We start from the raw sequence: 20,054 nt of genomic DNA, 5'->3' as shown, positions 1-20,054 counted from the left end.
ACGTCTACTTCTAAATATGGCAGCCGGGGACGCCCTCTCGTTGATTCTTGTACCACTCCGCGCAATCTTTTTGCCGTAAATTTTGGAATATTCAAGTCACGCAAAAGATATTTATCGGTGAATTCAAAATCCCCAGGATAATTTTTATTTTTCTACGAAGAAATTTTTAAAGATCTTCTTCCGAGAAACTCTATTTCGATTGAGTGGACTACTTTTTTACCGCGTACGTGGAAGTTGGTGGGGGTAACAGCTGCGCAGAAACATACGGAGGCACCGTGTTAGCACGTAGGTCAAGTTACGATACTCTGCGCGCATTCAGTTCGCGGGGAGCGCTCGTGCAGTGCGCGTTGTTGTCCCGTGTTCCTCTAGATGGTTGATCACGTGGGAAACATTGCGCCGAGTTTTCGCGATTCCGTGGCGGAGAAGGGCCGAGGGAAAGGGAATAAATGTGTGCGAGTCCGTAATGGACAACCCTAGCGGCGGAAGAGATAGTCGGTACGCAAGTCTTGGATACAGCATGGGGATGATAGGCAGCGACGCTGGCTCGGAAATGTACGGCCGACCGTCCACCTCCCAACTTACTTCTCAAATAAGCCGCGGTGGCGCCACCATGATGGCCGCGGCAGCCGCTGCAGGCGCACCGAACGCCGGCGTGGGATCTGTACAAAGGGGTATCAAGAGGACCACTTCGGACGTTTGTTACGATGACAGCAATGCACGGCAAGCTCTTTCGCAACAACAAGGCATGTCAATGTCTACTGATTGTGTTCCTGATAATCTTGAGGAATCATTTACAAGTTTGGGTCAACCGAAAAAGTCACCTCCCTCAAATGGTAAAAAGACCAAAGGACGGGTCAAAATTAAAATGGAGTACATCGATAATAAACTACGAAGGTACACTACCTTCTCCAAGAGGAAAACTGGAATTATGAAGAAGGTTCGTATTCGGCTAACTTGTCAGCTTATTTTTTGTTAATATAAACACAGTGTATTGGATTCGTCGATAATCAATCAATTAAATTATCATTGAAATCAATTATTTCTAGTGTGATTATTAATTGTTGTATAGCTAATGTGATGTTTCAAGTGTATTCATACGAGATAAGAAAATACATAAAACAAGCTGCAAATGAAAAGTTAGCTTTCACGTGTGACACATAAGAACAAAGAGAAACGTGTATTATCGATGTGTGGTTGCGTGGATTGCGCAAATCAAACATATGCCGATGACTTTTGCGAGCGCGCGATTTATGAGTGACAATTGTGCTTTCGCTATCGTGCATTTGTATATCAATAATGTATTTTGGATTAAAATACACTGAACAAAACAATCGCACGCTAGTTATATCTTTGATATTACAAAAACGAATTCGTGAGAAATTTTAATAATCATTATACGATTCCTTTTACGAATCAACTGTAATTAATTTTATATTATTTATATTTATATAGTTATCATTCGATGTTGTATGATATTATATTTAGAAGTTGTAATTATATGATAAAACTTTATATTTGTTAGAAAATTATATAATTTTTCGTTCCTCTTTTGTATTAAAATTTCGTTTTCTGAATCAATTTTATGAATAATTATAATGAATTATTTATAATAGATAATATTAACATTGTATTTTATATTTCAGTAATGAATGTTCTTTCATTATAAAAATATCTTAATATATCTTAATATGTTTTAATTTTGTTTTCATTATTAATGATTAGAATTTTTTCATTTTCATTCATATTGAGTATAAGTATAAAATAATGTTTTTTTTTTTTTTTTATTTAAAAAGAAAAAGGAAAGAAAGAGTAATTTAATAAATATAATATCAAAAATAACTTGAAATTTTTTTTCACGATAGATTTTTTTTTAATTTTAACGTCAATTTAATTACATTACATTTGTTTGTTTGATCAAAACGCCGGTGTTTCTAAATCCGTAGAAGAACCTAAGGCAAATTGTGCATCTTTCATACGAATATAGAAAACCAAAGATAGATTGTTCCCCTTTTCTAAAGACGGGACTCTATAATTAGCTATGTTTTGACACGAAACTGACATAACTGTTTTATAACTTCATGAGAGAAATTAAAATTTAAACGAAATTCAAAATAAACAATGGTATTATGTAACCAACGGTATAAATTTAAACGTTAAAATTTAAATTTACAAGTAGTATTAAAAGAATTACATACTGGCAACAAAATTTTGATTTTTTTACTTTCAAAGGTGTAAAAATATATAATTTTGAGATAAAGAAGTAAAAAATCTTCTTCAATTTTAAAAATATTTGCATAGCAAGCTCTTTCTTCATCTGTACGTGTACATCTATAATAATATGTCAGAAAGATAATAATTAAATTTTTTATAATTATCGATCGATTTTTTTTATACTCATCAATCAATAATTAAAGATACATAATAATCGGAAAATGAATTATATGAATATAAATTTAGTAATAAAAATCTGCTTTTTAAATTTTAACTACGATTTAGATATAATAAAAACTACATTGAAAATGAAAATAAAAATATAATTCTAATCTCATTTTTTTGTCACTTATGATATTTATAGATGGAATAAATTTAAAAGATACGATTTTAATTACAAATTACAAAAAAATGATTAGAAGAATTATTCAGAATTTCATTGGAAATTATAAATATTACTTATTTTTATTTTACATAATATTTTTTACAGAAAATACTTTCTTCAACTGTAAATATAGCTGGCAATATTCTAATCTAAGTTAAATACAACGATTTCATAACTTTTCACTATGTTTATTCAATTCTTCGTGTCGTAGTGCTGTTCTCCCTCGAGCAGTAAGTTTCTTGTTAAAAGCAAATTGAATTTCTACAATTTAGATTCAATTTAAATACACAATGTAGGTATATATCGTCGTAAGAATTTCAATTTTTGCTATAAAAAAAAAAAAAAGAAAGAAAAAAGGAATTCGATAAACCTTGATAATTACGCTATTACGAAATATCTCTAAATATAAACAATTACTTATGTATTTAGATTTTTCATCGTATATTCTTGCTTTCAATTAATAGAAAACTCGTGGTATTAATGATTGCACAGACGATTATGATTTGCATAAGTGCATTTTATATCGATCAGTATATAATAAGTATATTCTAGTGATACACGTCAATTATTCATACATTCAATGAAAAAGTAATAAAATACTCTTCATAAAAAGATTTGAATTTAATAAATGAATATAAACTTCGTAAGTAGATGTCTTAAGATAACTAACTCACAATATAACTTATCCGTTCACGATTCAATATTTTAAAATCCGTTTTCGATCGAAAAGCGAGAGAGAAAATGAGAGCGAAGGAGAGAAAAAGCTCAAACAAAATACACTCGATCGAGATACTCGTCGAGAAGAATCGCAGAGAGACATCCCTAATTAATCGTCATCTCTGATTGCAGGCGTACGAGCTGTCGACATTGACAGGTACACAAGTGATGCTGCTCGTGGCAAGCGAGACCGGCCACGTGTACACATTCGCGACACGGAAACTGCAGCCGATGATAACGAGCGAAGCCGGGAAAGCGTTGATCCAAACCTGCCTGAACAGCCCGGACCCGCCCGCCTCCGGTTCCTCCGGCGACCAGAGGATGTCCGCGACCGGGTTCGAGGAGACAGAATTGACCTACAACATAGCCGACGACGAGCAGAAAGTAAGGCAACTGGTGTATGGCTCGCCGCACGGTGGCTCGCTGCACGGCGGATATCCTGGTGGCGGGCCGACCGGAGGTCCTCCTGGCCATCCGCCACCCCCGCCGCCGCCGCCGCCGCCGGGTTCGCAGCACGCGCCACCCTCGCACGCGCAGCACGCGCACCTGATTGCGCATGCACACGCGGGCTCGCCGAGCTCGCACCTGGTACCCTGTTCCAGTCCCGGGCCCATGCTGGCCGGTGGCCCCTATCAGCAGTCCTGTCCCTCGCCTCTGCCACCCCATCACGCCGCCTACCATCCTCACATGTCGCACTCGCATCCTCAACGGTAGTACTATCCCCCTTGAACCTGCGCTCGCTCGTCCTCCGACCGTGCTCGCGTGTCCGACTCATCCGTTGCATAAGTCCGCACCGTATACATTCTTCTCTCATCGTTTTTCATGATCGATCACTCTTGGAGGATTATTGGAATAGAGGAAGATGAAAAAGAGAGAAACGGCAAAGGAAAGCGTCGGAACGCGAAAGCTCGTAACGTGGAGGTATAGGTGGTGAGGAGGAGATGCTCGATAAGAGTCGGTGGAGAACTATCGCCGCCGGCCTCGTGACGGCGACGTAACTGCAATTATCCGCGTATCCTTATCGGGACCCTCGTTCAACTGTCGACGATCGACAGTTTGACTCCCGTCTTACGAACTCCTTACTCCTCACGGCCGATACGTGCTCTTGCGGGTGACTTCTTCGAAATAGGAAGATTTTTGATAAGGATACTCGTTGTACGTGTTTTTAAATGCAGAAGAATTATTCTTTTATTCTTTCCCGCGTGTTGATCTTACGGTTACGTAGGATAGAGTTTCACGCAGGGGCTTTCACGTAGGGGAACTTGATTGTTCTAGCAAGATTTCATTAGGAAGAGAGCAGGAACCGTGGATGATGGAAAGAGTACACTGCTATGGTTTTTTTTTCTTTCGACTTCATTTCTTTGTTTCAACTTCGTAAGATCGAGTGCTAGGTTTCCGAAACTTCTCTTCTGTTTCTTCTTGGTTATTTCTCGAACCGTCGAAGGGCTCCTCGAACAGACGCCTTGGCGTCGGTGCAATTCCGTCCATGGCGCGAATGCCGCCGCGTTCAGTTAGATGTTAAATTCTTTTTCTCTCTCTCTCTCTTTGGTGGTGATCATTCCCAAGGCAAGTTTCGAAGAATTAGGCGCATTATCATTACGAAGGATATTACGATAGTTTGATGCCTCGTTATCGGGAACGTGTCGGCGTGAAAAAAAAAAAAATCGTGTGCAAGCTGAATAACGAATCAGAGGAAGTTCCGGACGACATCCGACTTTCTTTTCCGGATGATGAATATCGAAATTCTCGATGAGGCGCGCATCACATCCGGTGTCAATGAAAGTACGGTTATATTTTCTTTTTGTACGTGCGTACGTAGTGCGTGGAGGGTAGTAGAATCTCGTACGAATCGCGTACGATACGATCCCGGACATTTCTTAATACGCTTGATACGATTGTAAATTAGAAGCAAACCGTTGCTAACCTTTTGTAACAATGTTTCGATCGTGCATAATTGAAAAATTTACTTTTCACGCGATATTTAGAATATATTTAATTTAATAATACCGATTAAAATTATTTTTCTAACCGAGAGAAATTGTTGTAAAAAATTTAACATATTTATATATATCGGTGGTCGTTTCATAAATCTTTCCTTCATTCAAATAAATTATCGCGTCATTCTAATGGAATCGTCGATTTTCAATACGTTTACAAACTCGATACGTCGCTTATTATAAAGCCATTTGCATAATTCCCTGCCTGTATCTGAATTAATTTATCGATATCGTTCCCGCCGACAAATCAACTTCACGGATACGTCGAAGGCTTATGAAACGACCGTGCGGAGAATGCTAACGGCGAGAAAATAGCTCGCATAATTGCGTGCCAGGTGCACTAAAAAGATTTAACCAAATCAGTCGACGAGGTAAAATCGAGGCTACTTATGGTAAACGCGCGCGCGCGCGCGCGTAAGCACACTCGGAGAGATCCTAGTAGTACAGTTGTTAACGACAATTCAGAACGATGTTTTGCCACGGCTGGCTCGTTGGGAAGAGTTTCAAGCAATTAACTCTTCTTTCGACTTGGTATCGCGAGTAGAAGGATTTCTACGGACACCTGTCATCCTCGGGATAGGGTCGAGCAGGTACTTAACATAGCAGGTTTTCGGTACTTAATACGCTAAGAACGATTATTTCAATTATTTTACTTTCGTTGTCCCACGATATTAATAAATTTATGTTATGGATAGGCTCAGGGAGCGGTTTTTAATTTTTTTTTTTTTTTTTTTCTCTCTTCTGTGTGTGTAACGATAGAAAAATTCGACGGCGATGCAATCTTGGGAATTGATCGTGATCAAGCGACGCTCGTGGTGGTTAGCCGAGGCGTGTGATGATGTTTTCAATGAAAACCGATTGGAGCGCAAGAAAACGTACGGTGCTCCGTTTCCAACGTATAAATCTAGTCCAGTCGACGCGTACTATAAATGTATACGAGATTTACGTCCACAATGTTCTATCCTGGTGAACATTGACGAGAAGATGATCGATGGATATATATATATATATATATATTTTTCTCTCTCTCTTTTTTCGATCGTTCGATCGTTAAAATGATCGAACATCCTAGCTTTTGATAATTGAACAATTAAAATCGTAAAATTTATAATATTATATATTGTTTATAAGAATTTAGTTTGTAATTAATAACAGATTAAGATATGTATAGCACGAATTTTGTTTTTCGTCATTTTTTTAAAATTACCAGTGAAACTTCATTTTTTATCTAAATATTATTTATTAGAAAGAAATTTTAATTAGTTATTAGATTGATTGAATTTAACTTTTATTATTTGAACGAGAAATAATGTTTGGATAATTTTTGTCGTATAAACTTATACGACAATTATTTGTTCCTCGATGGGTTCAGATAAATAACGTAGATGCTTTTAAAGAAATTAATTTATTTTCACGGTATCATTTTAATTAATCGTCTTATAAGTTATATTAAAAGTTAATTATTCCAATGTTGATAATTGCAAACTTTATATATATATATAAAAAAAGAAAAAAAAAAAAAAAAGAAAAAAGAAACTTGGAAAAAGATGTTTTAAATGCCAGAAACGTCGTCAAAATTTTTAACCTCAATCGTATTTCTTATTTTATTTTATTGCTCGTGATGAGAAAACGAGGATAATTAAAAAAAAAAAAAAAAAAAAAAAAATATATTAGGAAATTGAGAAGAAACTAGAAGAATTTAATGGCTAGATCTATACGTTAATCGAAGTCCAAAGACTTTTTCTACGGTACGTACTCGTTCAAGTACTCGTACATCTTCGCGAAACGAACGAAACTCACAAGAAGACACGTATCTACAGGAATTTTTATCGTTTATCGAGAAAAGAACGAGAAAAAGAGAGGCAGATTTTTTTTTTTTAATCGTGCATTTAGGATATAATAACAATAATGTGATGAATTACTCGAGGAGCCGTGTATTTTATACATATATGTATATTCTGTCTTCGTATCTGTCCCGTTTTTTTTTTTCTCTCTCTCTCTCTTTACTTAAATCGTATATTTATAATATTAGTTTTATTACGATGATATCTCTCTTAATTTATTTAAAGATCTGTGTAAATACGTTGTAAGTTCGATCTATCGTCGCCGAGCCAACAACAAGATTCAAATGGAACTATGGCAAACCGTGTTCGAAAAATAAAAAAATAAATAAATAAATAAATTTCGATCTTTTTCGTATCTATCGAAGTTCTTCTTCAAAATAATCTTAAAGAAATAATTTCAGAAAATCGAAGAAATCGAAACGAAAGTATCACGAGTTATTATTTTTTATTATATACGAAAAGATTCGTATAGCAAGCAGCAATTCAGATTTTCAGAAAAGAAATCTAATCTAATTATTTAATGACAATTTTCTCTTAATTTTTCTGTCCATATACCTATAATAAAATTACGAAGTTGCGTAGATCTCACGATTGAAAACAAACTGGAGGGTGGCTCTTTACGAGCCCCCGAACCTTCTTCCCTTTCACCCCCCCCCTCTCTCATCAATTTTCAGAAAAGAAAAAACGATCAACTCGAGAAAGCGATCCAATTAAACGTTTCACCTGGTTTCCTTCAGTTCCAAATCGCTCGTGTACACTTCTTTAAATGTACGCAACGCAACAATACCTAACGTAAAAGTTAGTTCGTGGGATTGGCGAGGCCGGAATCAAGGAAATATCAAATTCGCATACACGCATTCCCTTTTTTTTCTCTTCTCTTTTCCCAACTTTTTCAAACATCCTTATCGAGGAGAGGCATCAATTTTTTTTTTCTTTTTTTTAAAATACTCGTGTCGTTCAGGTCGAGGCGTTTCGCCTTTTCCCGGTGAAGAAAAGAAAAAGAAAACGAATGAAAAAGAGAAAAAAAAAAAAGATAGAAAGGCCGAGGAAAGAAAGAAACGCGAGAAATCGTAGTACGTGGGTGCGAGTCCGAGCCAGTAGACCCGGCGGTGCACGCTTGGCATTATTGCGCATTGAATATATATATATATATGCATATATATATACATTGTATACGTGTATATATATATATATATATATATATACATATATAGATACTGTTGTGTGCATCGTACATTGTTCCGTAATGTGTTTGTACTGAAAGTGGCATGTGTAGTATTTGTTTGTTTGTTTGTTTTTTTTTTTTCCTCTCTTTCGTAGATTAAGTAGCTAGTATTTAAAATACCTTTTTAATTTAAATTCCCAGGCGAATCCCACCTGCCCTCCCCCGTCCCCTTTCTCGTTTCTTCATCAAGTAGAGAGAAAAACCTCGACTCTTCGTCCATTTTCACACATTGTGCATGCTTACGTGTGTATGTGTTGTGTGTTGTTTTCTCTTCTTTTTTTTCTGGATTTTTTTTTTTTTTTTTTTTGATGTCGCTTGAAATTATTTGACGAAAAGAAAATAATAGGTACATATAAATATATATTTATATATATATATGAATTTATATATAAGTATATATGTATATAAAGAATAGATAGAAAAATAAATGGAAATGATGTTATACGTGGATGAAAGAATATGAAAAAAGGAGACGAAATACACGCGAAAAATCACGCGAGAGTATTAATTAAGGGAGATTGAAGGGGGGAGAAAAGAGAAAAATTGATAAAAAAAAAAAAAATATGGAAGAAAAAAAAGAAAAAGAAAAAAAAAAAGAAAGAAAAAGAATGTATAATTTTTATCCGTGGTCTCTCTCGTCGACGCACAAAGTACAAAATAATATATAATATAATTAATTTTACGATTTATGATATTACGATCCTGAATTACACACGGTAATTACACACGAATGTACGGGCTGGCGTGCCTTTTTTTTTAGTTTTTATGTATCACATATGTGTAAATAGTATACTGTAAAATACTGTGATAATATTTATATTACACGTACGTATTATATTGTTTCGATTAATAATAATTACGGTCCCAAGATGACAAAATGTTTCGTCGAACGATACATTTAACAGCCGATGTTACACGCATGATACGCACGAATAACACGCGAATAACGCCAACAATAATCGGGCACGGGGGTTGCCGAAAGTTGTTCGCGAAAGACAGGTAGGTATGTAATAAAAGGAAAGAAAAAAAAAAAAAAAAAAAAAAAAAAAAAGAACCACCTGTTTTTTGGCAGAAATAACAGATTTCTTTTTTTTTCTCTCTCTTCGATCGATCAAATTCGAATACCTTTTATTATTATTATTATTATTATTATTATTATTATTATATCCAGTGTGTAGTATATATATATATATATCTATATCATTGTGTTGATAACGACGATGATGAAGAAATGTAATAAAACGAAAAAGAAAGGAATTTGTGCGATTGGGTAATAGTTTCGCATGAAACGTTAAACTAGTTGCGTCGAGATGATTAGAAAGAAACTGGCCTCCATCGAGGAAGGTATTAAAACGGTACGATCGAAGAACTTTTAACTCGGTCTCTCTTTATTGCGGTCTCATGATTATATTGTTATATCGAAAAGAGGAGGAAAAAATTTTGAAAATTCGTTTCTTCTTCTGCTCGATTATATGACATACGTTGAATTTTTTGTTTGTTGACATTATTGGTAACATGATTTTCTTTTTTTTTACTTTTCGTCCGTGCGTGAGCGTACGCCTCTCGCGATTATAAGGTAGTATAAAATTAGCTAGATTTAATTGTTGTCCAATGTGATTGAAAAAAAAAAGAAAGATTCTTCATTGTTTGTTTGTATAAATAATAACGTGGAAACGGCGGTAGTATTGTTCGAAAATAGATAAAGAAAATTGTTATTTTTTAATTAAGATGATTTTTTTTTCTCTCTCTAAAGAAATTAACTGATGAATTACTGTAATTGATAAAAATGTTCACAAAAACTTGGTGCAATGGTTGTTCGTTAATGCGATAAATAATCAAAGAAAAAGAAAAAGAAAAAAAAAAAGAATAATTATGTTAAGGATTAAAAAGAAAAAAAAAAAACCACGAGCTGCGTTCGATTATACGAGATTAAATAATAATTCCATTAAACGCTGCGATCATTATTGTAAAAAGAAAAAAAAAAAAATTATTCCGATCTGCTTGAAAATAAGACTCCGATCAACAGCATTCCATTTTGCCATTCATCCTTTCAGCATAACTTACAAGGTAGGTTTGCATCTCGATATTCGCGGGATTCATCTACAAATTTAAAAGATTCTTTTTCTTCTTTCAAAAGCAACACTTGTCTTCAACTTTTCTACATTTCCATCGTTTTAATTCTTTCAGACATAAATCAAATCAAACTTCTGATTCTTATTCCGTGAAATTTAACTCCCTTGCAATTTCATCTTCATCTCTTCTTCGAATGTTTACACGCGAAAAAAGAGTTAAAATAAACATCCTCGAATCCCTGTAGAATAAATCTGAAAGAGTTAAAAAAAAAAAAAAACTACATTTCTCCAAGCTTAAAAGAACGAAGAACAGAAATAAATTAACAATAATAAAAAAAGAAATCGAGAAGAAAACCCCTTAACTTAAGATAAGTATCCCTAAGATGATACCCACCTCGTCCACGAATAAGGAGCCGCGACGAAAATTTCAAATCCACCATATATATATATATATATATAATAAAAATAACGAGAAGAGAAGCGATTGAAACTCTCCCTTCACGGTGGTATCATGGTACGGCGGGGGTTAAGCGATTAAGGCAACGATTTACGATCTAACGACTTAACGATTATGATGCATTTCGCTGAGAGGGCACCCTGGTGGAATCGCGGCCGCTCGGAGGAAAACGGCAAGGAGGAACGGTGACTGGGTGGCTGGCAGGGCTCAGGGAAAGAGAGAAGGGCGGTAAACAGGGTAGGGAGGGGAAATCGTAGGGAAGGGAAGAGAGAAAGAAGGCGGGGGAAGAGAGAGAGAGGGAGAAAGAGGGAGAAAAAGAAAGAGAAAGAGAGAAGGTATGGAAGGTGGAAGCAGAATACCATATACGGTCACCTTTGTCAAAGGCTGGTTGTCGCCATATACAGGCAATGTTCGCGATGGCAGATACTTATATAGAGTCCAACTTAAGAATCAGGAATGCCGGTTTTTGTCGCGCCTTCTATACACACCCGTGGTAATGGGGGGTACAAATACGACTCGGAAGTGATCGCCGGCTCGCTGCACGCGGACAAGGGGTCGCGAGACCAGCCCTCTCCTCCGTACGGCTTTCGGAAATCCTTCGTGGAAACCGGCGTGGTGGCCGGCCTTCGGATTCGAGAGAGCTTGCGAGTCGATCAAAGATACGTAATGTAAATACCACCACCATGAAGCTGAGCAAATAATTTCCGTGTTGCCATGGGTGAAAGGTATAGTTTATCGAACCGATCTTTCGAAGTTCTAGTTTCGACTTTTGCGTGGGTGTGTATATATATTTGGAGTTAATTAAAAGGATAACTTGCGTTGGCGTGATAGCGGTTGAAGCATTCGATGATTGGATTTAGGCTAATTTTGGAATTTTCGTCGAATCTAAAATTGTGAAGAGATTTCAGATTTTTTTTTTTTTGCCAGAATATTTTTCGTTATTTTAAATATCATCGCGCGTTTTGGAGTCGCATTTCGTTAATTGCAATTGGTGAAGGATATACCTTTCAGCACACGGATATATAATTGAAGTGTTTGGTGAATGACTGGTTGGAAAGTAGAGCAGTCTAATTAATTGACTTGGTTTCAACTATTTTTGGAATGTTGAACCCTTACAGCGCGCCGGAGATCCCTTTCCTTGCTCTTTATTCTTCCGAGGCTAAAGGACGTTTTCATTTTTTCGATCGCACGTTTCTCGGAAACCTCTATTTCTTTCGTGTTCGGTTTTCTTTTATAAAACATCGGACGTGATCGAATTCCCCGATCAGTTACCAGATTCGAAAGTAATTTAATTGACAATCTCCAACTATTTTTGGAATTTTATGTATCTTTGAATTTAAACATCGCTATTATCTGACCAAGTTCAAATTGTTTAATACGCTCAAAAGAAATACACTACTATTATAAACATATATATATTTTTTTACAAAAGATATACCATCCAGTAAATTCTACTTCGATTCCTCTCGTTACAATAGAGTATCCATTTGTCCGGCTCTATCAGGAGTCGATCCACTTGCGCATTGATCAAAAAATCGACGAAAATCCAATCCAACGAAAACAGACGTATCGCGCGAAAACAAATTCCCGTACGAATGGCCGGCCAAATCCGAATCGCGTTTTCCCACCACCATGCTCGAAAAGACGAGCGCTTCCTAATTCTGTGGCGCAACAAACGGCCTCTCTTACGTATACGCTCGATTTGCTTTCTCTCGACCGGCGGTCGAGACACGTGTACGTGGACGCGCGCATACGATTCGCCGATGCATGCATGCATGCGTATATGAAACGTGGCTAAGTTCGATCCCTAAGGCATCCCGAGGGCGGGACGTATGGAAGGACGTATGAGAAAAAAGCTTGTGGTGGCGGTAGGCCAGGGGAGAGAAAGTCACCCGGGGAAACCGTAAGTCCTGCGTAAATTTGTGAGAATCTGCCGTTGGAAGCGCGGTACGAGTTCAGACCGCGCGGATGGCCATATAAGGCGCGCGAACAAGCTCGCGCATCTCTCCCTGCTAGGTAGGTAGGTAGGTAAGTTGGTTCGTTGCTTGTTGTTTCGCTGCTTAGGCCGGTTGGTAGGCTAACCGTTGATTGATTGGTTAGTTGCACGTTTGATTGGCTCGCCGATATTATTACCGAGGCGTTATCCTACGATTTACAGGCCACGAATCGGTGACCGGCGATGCTTCAATACCATCCTCTCCTTCTCTGTTTTCTCCTTGTCGCCGCATCGCTCGTTAGGTATCGGGAATTGCGCCCGGAATTTACGATACAGATCGTAACGTTACACACGCTGTACGTATCGTTTTCGTTACGATACGTTGTAAAATTTTGTTCGATGAGTTGGCATTTGTTACGAACGAGAGATAAGGAGGAGGATGAGCAGGTTTCTTTTCTTTTCTTTTTCTTTTTTTTTGATGTCGATCAATGTAGATCGAAAGAGGCGGGAGGTTCGTAGCAGGGCGACACGTTCCTGAGAAATTTAATGTATGCGAAAACAGAATTAAAATATGATTCATACAGGCTTCCGTCATTTCTTTTTTTTTTCCTTTCTTTCGATAAAGTTACCACGTAGCACGTAGTGATTGCGTCCGATGGGTAATTGGCGGATGATATTATTGTACACGTTGCTATAAATAGATAAATACAATTAACAATTATTTTACATGACGCGTAAACAGAAGAAAAATAATTTTCTCCTCGATCGAGCGGGATACACTTTTAATATCGGCGAAATTTCGTTTCACTGTTCCAGGAAGACGGCACTTCACCTAGGTCGGACGTGTGCGCGAATGAAAGCGACGGAGACACCAGTGATGGCGATTCTCCCGTGTCGAAGGATCTCTCGAAAAATCACTCGGGTAAGTTTGTATTCCCATACTAAAAAAAAAAAAATATATATAACCATCTCCTTATACCCGTCAAACTCTCCTCGTCAAATAGATTTTCAGAAAGGGTAATTTAAATTTGCACGGAAGACACGATATTACTACCGTGATCGATCAAAATAAAAAGTTTTATTAATCCTTAAAAATCGCGTTGCTTCCAAGTAATACGATAACTCGCCGACGATTCCCAATGCCGTCACGATTTCCTCCCTTTCAAAACTTGTCCTCGCCTCCGTGCTAGGACAATTTCACCTGTCCGTCCGCGACGATTCTCCGTTCCCGTATCCGTTCGCTATGCGAAAGACAATCGTGCAGCTGCGCATATACGTGGCCGAGCAATTAACGAATTTCCCCGTGGGCGTAGCGAAGGAGTCGCGATCGCGCGGACTAAGTAGCAACCGGTAAAAGCCGTGGCGTGGAAAATCGTTAGAGAGACCGTAGACGCGGTAGTTTCGAGGCAGAGGTAAAACGCGCAATCCAATCAGTCAGGTAGGTCGGCATAACAGAGAAGGGGATAGACGTATATATATATATATAAATACATATATAGATAGAGAAAGAGAGCGAGTAGGAGAAGTAGCGTGTGTGTATGGGCGGAGGAGAGGAGAGAAACGGTTGAAGAGAACGAGAGAATGGTATCAGAGAGCGTAAAACGTGTGGTATATATGATGCGCGTACGAGCGAGCGAGCGAGCGAGCGAGAGCGCGGGGGAGGAGGGCGGGGAGGGGATCGAGGGAAGGGAAAGAGAGGGAGAAGATAAAGGAAAGAGGACACTTAAAATGCGAAAAGTGTGCGAGCGATGACGAGGTTATCCGTGTAGGGGAGTACATAAGGAGTTGTACGGGCCGCGATGACCAAACTAAGACAACGACGCGCTGCCTAACTGGGAAGTAAGATCCGGTCGAAAGCCGCGCTTCGATGCAGGTGTACACATAAATATCGATGCTAATATATGGAGTGGATGCCATCCGACTTACCGATCGCCAGCATGACGTATGTTTTTTTTTTTTTCTTTCTTTCTTTCTTTCCCCTCCCCCCCCCCTCCCCCCTTCTTTTTCTTTTCGCCTTCCCATTGTTCCCCCCATTGCTGCATCCCCCTCCCCCTCCCCGCCCGGAATTTTGATAACCAACGCCGCCACGCGTTGATATCTCCTCGCCTCGGCGATCGATCTTTCACCCCCCTCGATGATCGAGTTTCGATTCCTCTTGAGAGTTCTTTGTTTCTTTTTTTCTTCTTCTTCTCTGGCAGCTTTGAAAGAAATTTTTTTTTCACTGGACCGATCTCTTTTTCGTTTCCATCCTTCGAACGGAAGAATTGGTTTGGTTAATTGGGAAAGGTAAACGATTTCGAGAGATTCGTAAAAAAAGATACTTATCTTTAGGTTTTAGGTTTTTCTCCATTATTTCTTGTCTTTGTTTCATATTAAATGTTCGGTTTATTCCGCCTTTCGATCGCGTAAATGTATATTTTTAGCGACGAGTTCTTTCTTACCCACGGATCGATTCAAGTAGTGAAAGAAACCCAAAAAGCAGACGGCCATGTCCGATGAATCCGACGCGCCATTTAACTTCAATTTCCTTTTATTTATATATACTCGATCTCAATATTAATGTCATGATTCTTTTCGTGACCACTTTTCAATACAGTACAAATATAAAAATCATAATGCATAACCCAAGAAAAACCAAATCGTGATTCTGTGTAGGTATAATGTACCAGATGCCACAGACAGTGATTTACTCGCCGAGTCCAGGGGTTCTACTCGGTATCGGTCAAAATGGCCAGCCGGTGCAAATATCTCAAGAAGGAGGTGAGAAACCATGATCATCCCCTGGAATCGCACTCTCTCTCTCTCTCTTTCTCCCCCTCCAAAAAAAATAACAACAACAACAACAATAATAATAATAAAACACACATCTCCAAGCCATCCTTACGATAGAACGAACGAAATCCAGATGGAAAGAAGCCGACCCGTTTCTCGCCAAGGGTGGTTGCGCTCTCTCGGACGAGACGTTTCCCCGAAAAGACATGGCCCCCCGTCGTCTTTTCCTGTCTCCGAGCTTTTTCTGGCATTGTTTCGCAGGCACGGTTGCCCCGGTTAACACGACCCAGAGCAATCAACAGCCGTTCATCACGATACCGTTGAACGTGGCGATGAGCGCCGCCGGATTGTCGCTTCCGGTCACTTCCAGGATGAATCTATCTCCGTCGCCTCGTTCACCGACGACCACGGCAACGGCTACCGCGTCCAACTGCGAGCTGCCATCGGATCTGAGCAAAGATCGTGAGTGATATATCGTGGATCGAGCCTCGAAATTAAGAAAAAACCCTCCTCGCGATACCCGGTCGCTCGCAACTGAAACGCTTCACCCGAACCCGAGATTGGACCGGCCATCTTTCTTCCGATCCAATCGTTTCGAGGTTGAATCGTATCGAGAGAACTCGAAAATCGTCGAGAGATCGAGGGAGAAGCGTTCACGCGATGTTCCCGACGAATGTTCGTGCGATTGGTATACGGTGTTGGAATTATGGCTGCCAAATTCGATGCTCAACAAAGGATGGCAAACGAGCCCATCGAACTTTTGATACGAACGTTTGTTGCAAAAAACTTGAGGCGAGGGTTTATATACACAATGATTTGATATCGGTTAGAATTTTCTTTCTTCTGGCGTGTGAACCGTGTCCAACGGGAATTTTTATTAAAGCTGTAGCTTATCTCTTCGTGGATCATTGCGCGTCATTTGATTTCTCTCGAAGAAGTTATTTGTATTATGTTGGCGAAAAATTTCTATTGGACGCGATTGTTATGCATTCTGTGGATATAATTACACGAGTTAATATTCTTTTTTTTTTTTTTAGCGAGATAATAAATAATTTGATCTTTGATCAGACATGAATCAATTTGTTGTCATTTTAAAGAAGATAAAAATTTTATTTACGGTAATATCGCGGTAATTTCGTTCAACTTTGTGTGTGAAAATGCAAATATTTAAGAAATAGAAATCTAAAAGCGTTGATTTATATTAAATATCGATAAAACGTTAAAGAAATTTCGCTGTCAGTTTAGAAATTTATTGATACAAAATGAATCTTAAAATTCCCTTTTCTACTTTTTGTATTTTCAATAAACAAAAATGACTCTTGTATAAAATTGAAACTTTTATATCTTCTTTACATTCATCGTAACGTTTCAACGCTTTTGCGAGCATGAAGGTTTGAAGTGAACATTTTCTCCGATATTACCGATATTCTTATTCTCTAATATTCGTTTATTATCGTACGAGTTTATCGAAAAATCTCGAACTTTTATCGACATCCTCTTTTGCACTCGCGATAACCGACGGCAATATACGTTTCGATGCGAAGAAGCTCGCCGCCATCATCTCGAGATGATGTTAAAGGATATTAAAATTAAAAAATCTTATCCATCTTTATTTTCTTCCAGAGAAATAGAAGGATACAATGTTCTCTATAATATTTACACGAATATTATCCGTGGATAATCGTATCTGAATAAGATCATAATAATTGTGATCGTATTCACGATTACAATCACAAAATTGATCATTTTTTTATTACGAGCTTCTTAATTTTTAAAAGTTACCAATTGTATATCGAAAAAATAAATGAATATTGCTATTAATCGAGTGCAAAGGTGGAGAAGGATTTGTGGATTTTTATTCATACGTACGATTTTATACCTACGATGTAAATTAAAATTAATTCGAGATAGGTTGTGGTATGATATATATATAATAATCAATGCGAATTATATATATATATATATATATATATATATTTTTCATTAATGCTGGGCTTCGTTTGGCCGGCATTTAATCGATACTGGTGCAATACTAGTCGAACGTTCTGTCCGATATATAATTGTTCCACGAAACAACTGTTTGTACTTTCCTCGTAGAATTCACCCTTTTCCAGAGATATTCAATGTTTCGTTGATTATTAATTAAAGAGATTCGTGAAAGGGATCACGATATTTTTTCAACGTTAACATAAAATGAGTAGAGTCGTTTAGAGATTGGCGAATGAGTCGTATTTGGGCGCACAATTGTTGTGAAAATTGAACGATAGTAATTATGAGATTAAATTAAAGCAACGATGAAAGATCGAAAAATTTTTGCGGTGATATATTTTATAAACGATCCGAATTTTCTATGTCCTCGAAGTGTATTGAATAATTCGAACGTCGTTTCGAACTCCAGTTTCGATCAGAGACAAAAATCGATCTCACGATTACAAGAACAACTTTGAACAAAAGAGACAATTGGTATGAAGAAATTCTTTATAAATATTTTTTTAAAGAAAAGAATTGGAAAAATGATTTGAAAATACGTTAGGTGTATATTATAGAAATAAGCATATCGTTACTTTATTCAGAGACTGGAATTCTAAAACGAAATTATTCGTAGAATGATGGATCGTTATGGAATGAAACGTTTATGGAATTAATTGTTCGATGTGGTACCATTCGATTGCAACAATTTGTTCAATCCTAAAAAAAAAATGAAAGTTCAAATTGTTCGATAATTGTTTTTAAAGTATGAAAGAATAGGTAAAAGTTATCGAAGATGATGATTCGTGGGACGACGATGACTTCTCAATCGTACAGGGTGCTTTTAAAATATAATCTATAAGCTGGCGTTATCGTTTTTTTGGACTCTATAGGGGAGAGAAACTATTAGAATATATTTTTTAACACGGAAGTGCGATTAACTAATTGGTTTATTCCGATTGCACGTTAAATTTGACCGAAAACCGTTTTTTTTTTTTTATTTATTTAGCTTTTATTTCGGGCAATATAAGGAGAATACATGTACGTACGATGTATTCGTGATGATAATGCAAATTGCATGGAAATTTCTTGAATTCTTTGTAAATTAGTTATACGTATAATGACATAGGTAATAATAATAATAATAATAATAGGTACCCACATATTTCGAAATCGATATAATCGGATATAATTAACCAAATTGTTCAATTGGTCAGTGATAATGTTGGCAATCGTAATTGTTTGTTTATACGATTATGATGATTAATAATTAACCGTAAAAATAGTAATAAGCACGCATTATTTGTCAGCCAAGTTGATTTAACAGTATTTTTAATCACAATCTCTATTTTACACGATATGGAAATAAATTATCAGCTTGTGATAGATAAATCGGGAAGAATTTGTATTTTTTTACAATATACCTACGAATACGATTTTTTAACGCGGACAGTACTATCGTGAGAAACGTGAGAAACATCATCAACATTGCCATAGGAATATTTTTTCTTCTCTTTTATTAAACAATTGTACGCAATAGTTTGTATATTTTTCTTTTTTTTTTTTCAAAGATTTATTTTGTGCGTTGATAAATTTTACTTATATATATATATATATATTTTTTTTTGGATAAAAATAAAATAAAAAATAAAGTACCTGTTTCTTGAAGAATATTTGAAAATTAGATTAAACGAAATGCAGTTTTTTAAAATATATCCGAGTTTCTTACGTACACTATTTGATAGTGCCTTCCTATGTAATTCAAGAATGTAGACAAAAATTCAAGGAACCTTAGTATTAGACTTATAAATATCTATCTACTCGTCAAAATGAATTTTTCGAAGTTAATATATTAATATATATTTATCAGTTTCTTTAACTTTTTTTTTTTTATTAGCGCTGGTTCCTATAGTGCTAGTCAAAAAATTGTACCTAGTCAGTGAAATATGCAATACGAAACAAGCATTTAATTTCTATATCGTAACATTGCTCAAAACAGATATATTGAAATTTGAAATAAACATTAAATATTATATTGAATAATAAAATGATACAAATTTAAATGATTTAAAAGTTTAAGAAAGTTTATTTCTAATTGAAAATAATGTTATGTTACAAATAAAATATTTTTATATTTTTTTAATTGTTTGAATTTACTTTAAAAATTGTTTTGAGCAATGAACATATTGTATGGACTATTGTATGTAAGAAACTTAACAATATGGACGATAGTACGATCCGAGGAATGATGTGAAAAATTCTTATGTCAAAATCCATACATATTTTATTCAGAAATAAATATCGTTAATTTATATCATGCATTTAAAATAAATTTTTTGCAAATATTATATATTTTCTCTTGTATTTTTCTAAATTTTTTAAAATTGACCTAGTCAAACGAATTGTGTAACAAATAAATAGTCAGACATTTCTTTTCTTATCGGTCATTAAAAATAATTTTAAAAATAGT

At 36.5% G+C, this 20,054-nt stretch overlaps 1 protein-coding gene across 2 annotated transcripts; it reads left to right on the top strand.

The window, feature by feature from the left end:
- The first annotated feature begins 258 nt into the window (after window positions 1-258).
- Window positions 259-18,976, top strand: LOC724322 (serum response factor homolog). Of its 2 annotated transcripts, XM_016915085.2 has the most exons (5): window positions 259-937; window positions 3,446-3,697; window positions 13,661-13,766; window positions 15,500-15,604; window positions 15,878-18,976. In XM_016915085.2, exons 1-5 carry the CDS (start codon window positions 464-466, stop codon window positions 16,084-16,086), a joined length of 1,146 nt encoding a protein of 381 aa, XP_016770574.1. In that variant the 5' UTR covers window positions 259-463; the 3' UTR covers window positions 16,087-18,976. The 2 variants fall into 2 exon arrangements, with proteins under 2 accessions (XP_016770574.1, XP_016770575.1); XM_016915086.2 differs by lacking the exon at window positions 15,500-15,604.
- The last annotated feature ends 1,078 nt before the right edge of the window (window positions 18,977-20,054 follow it).

Source organism: Apis mellifera, linkage group LG11, assembly GCF_003254395.2.
Source record: "Apis mellifera strain DH4 linkage group LG11, Amel_HAv3.1, whole genome shotgun sequence".
Classification (NCBI taxonomy): Eukaryota; Metazoa; Arthropoda; class Insecta; order Hymenoptera; family Apidae; genus Apis; species Apis mellifera.
This window is presented reverse-complemented; position numbering and strand designations above follow the sequence as displayed.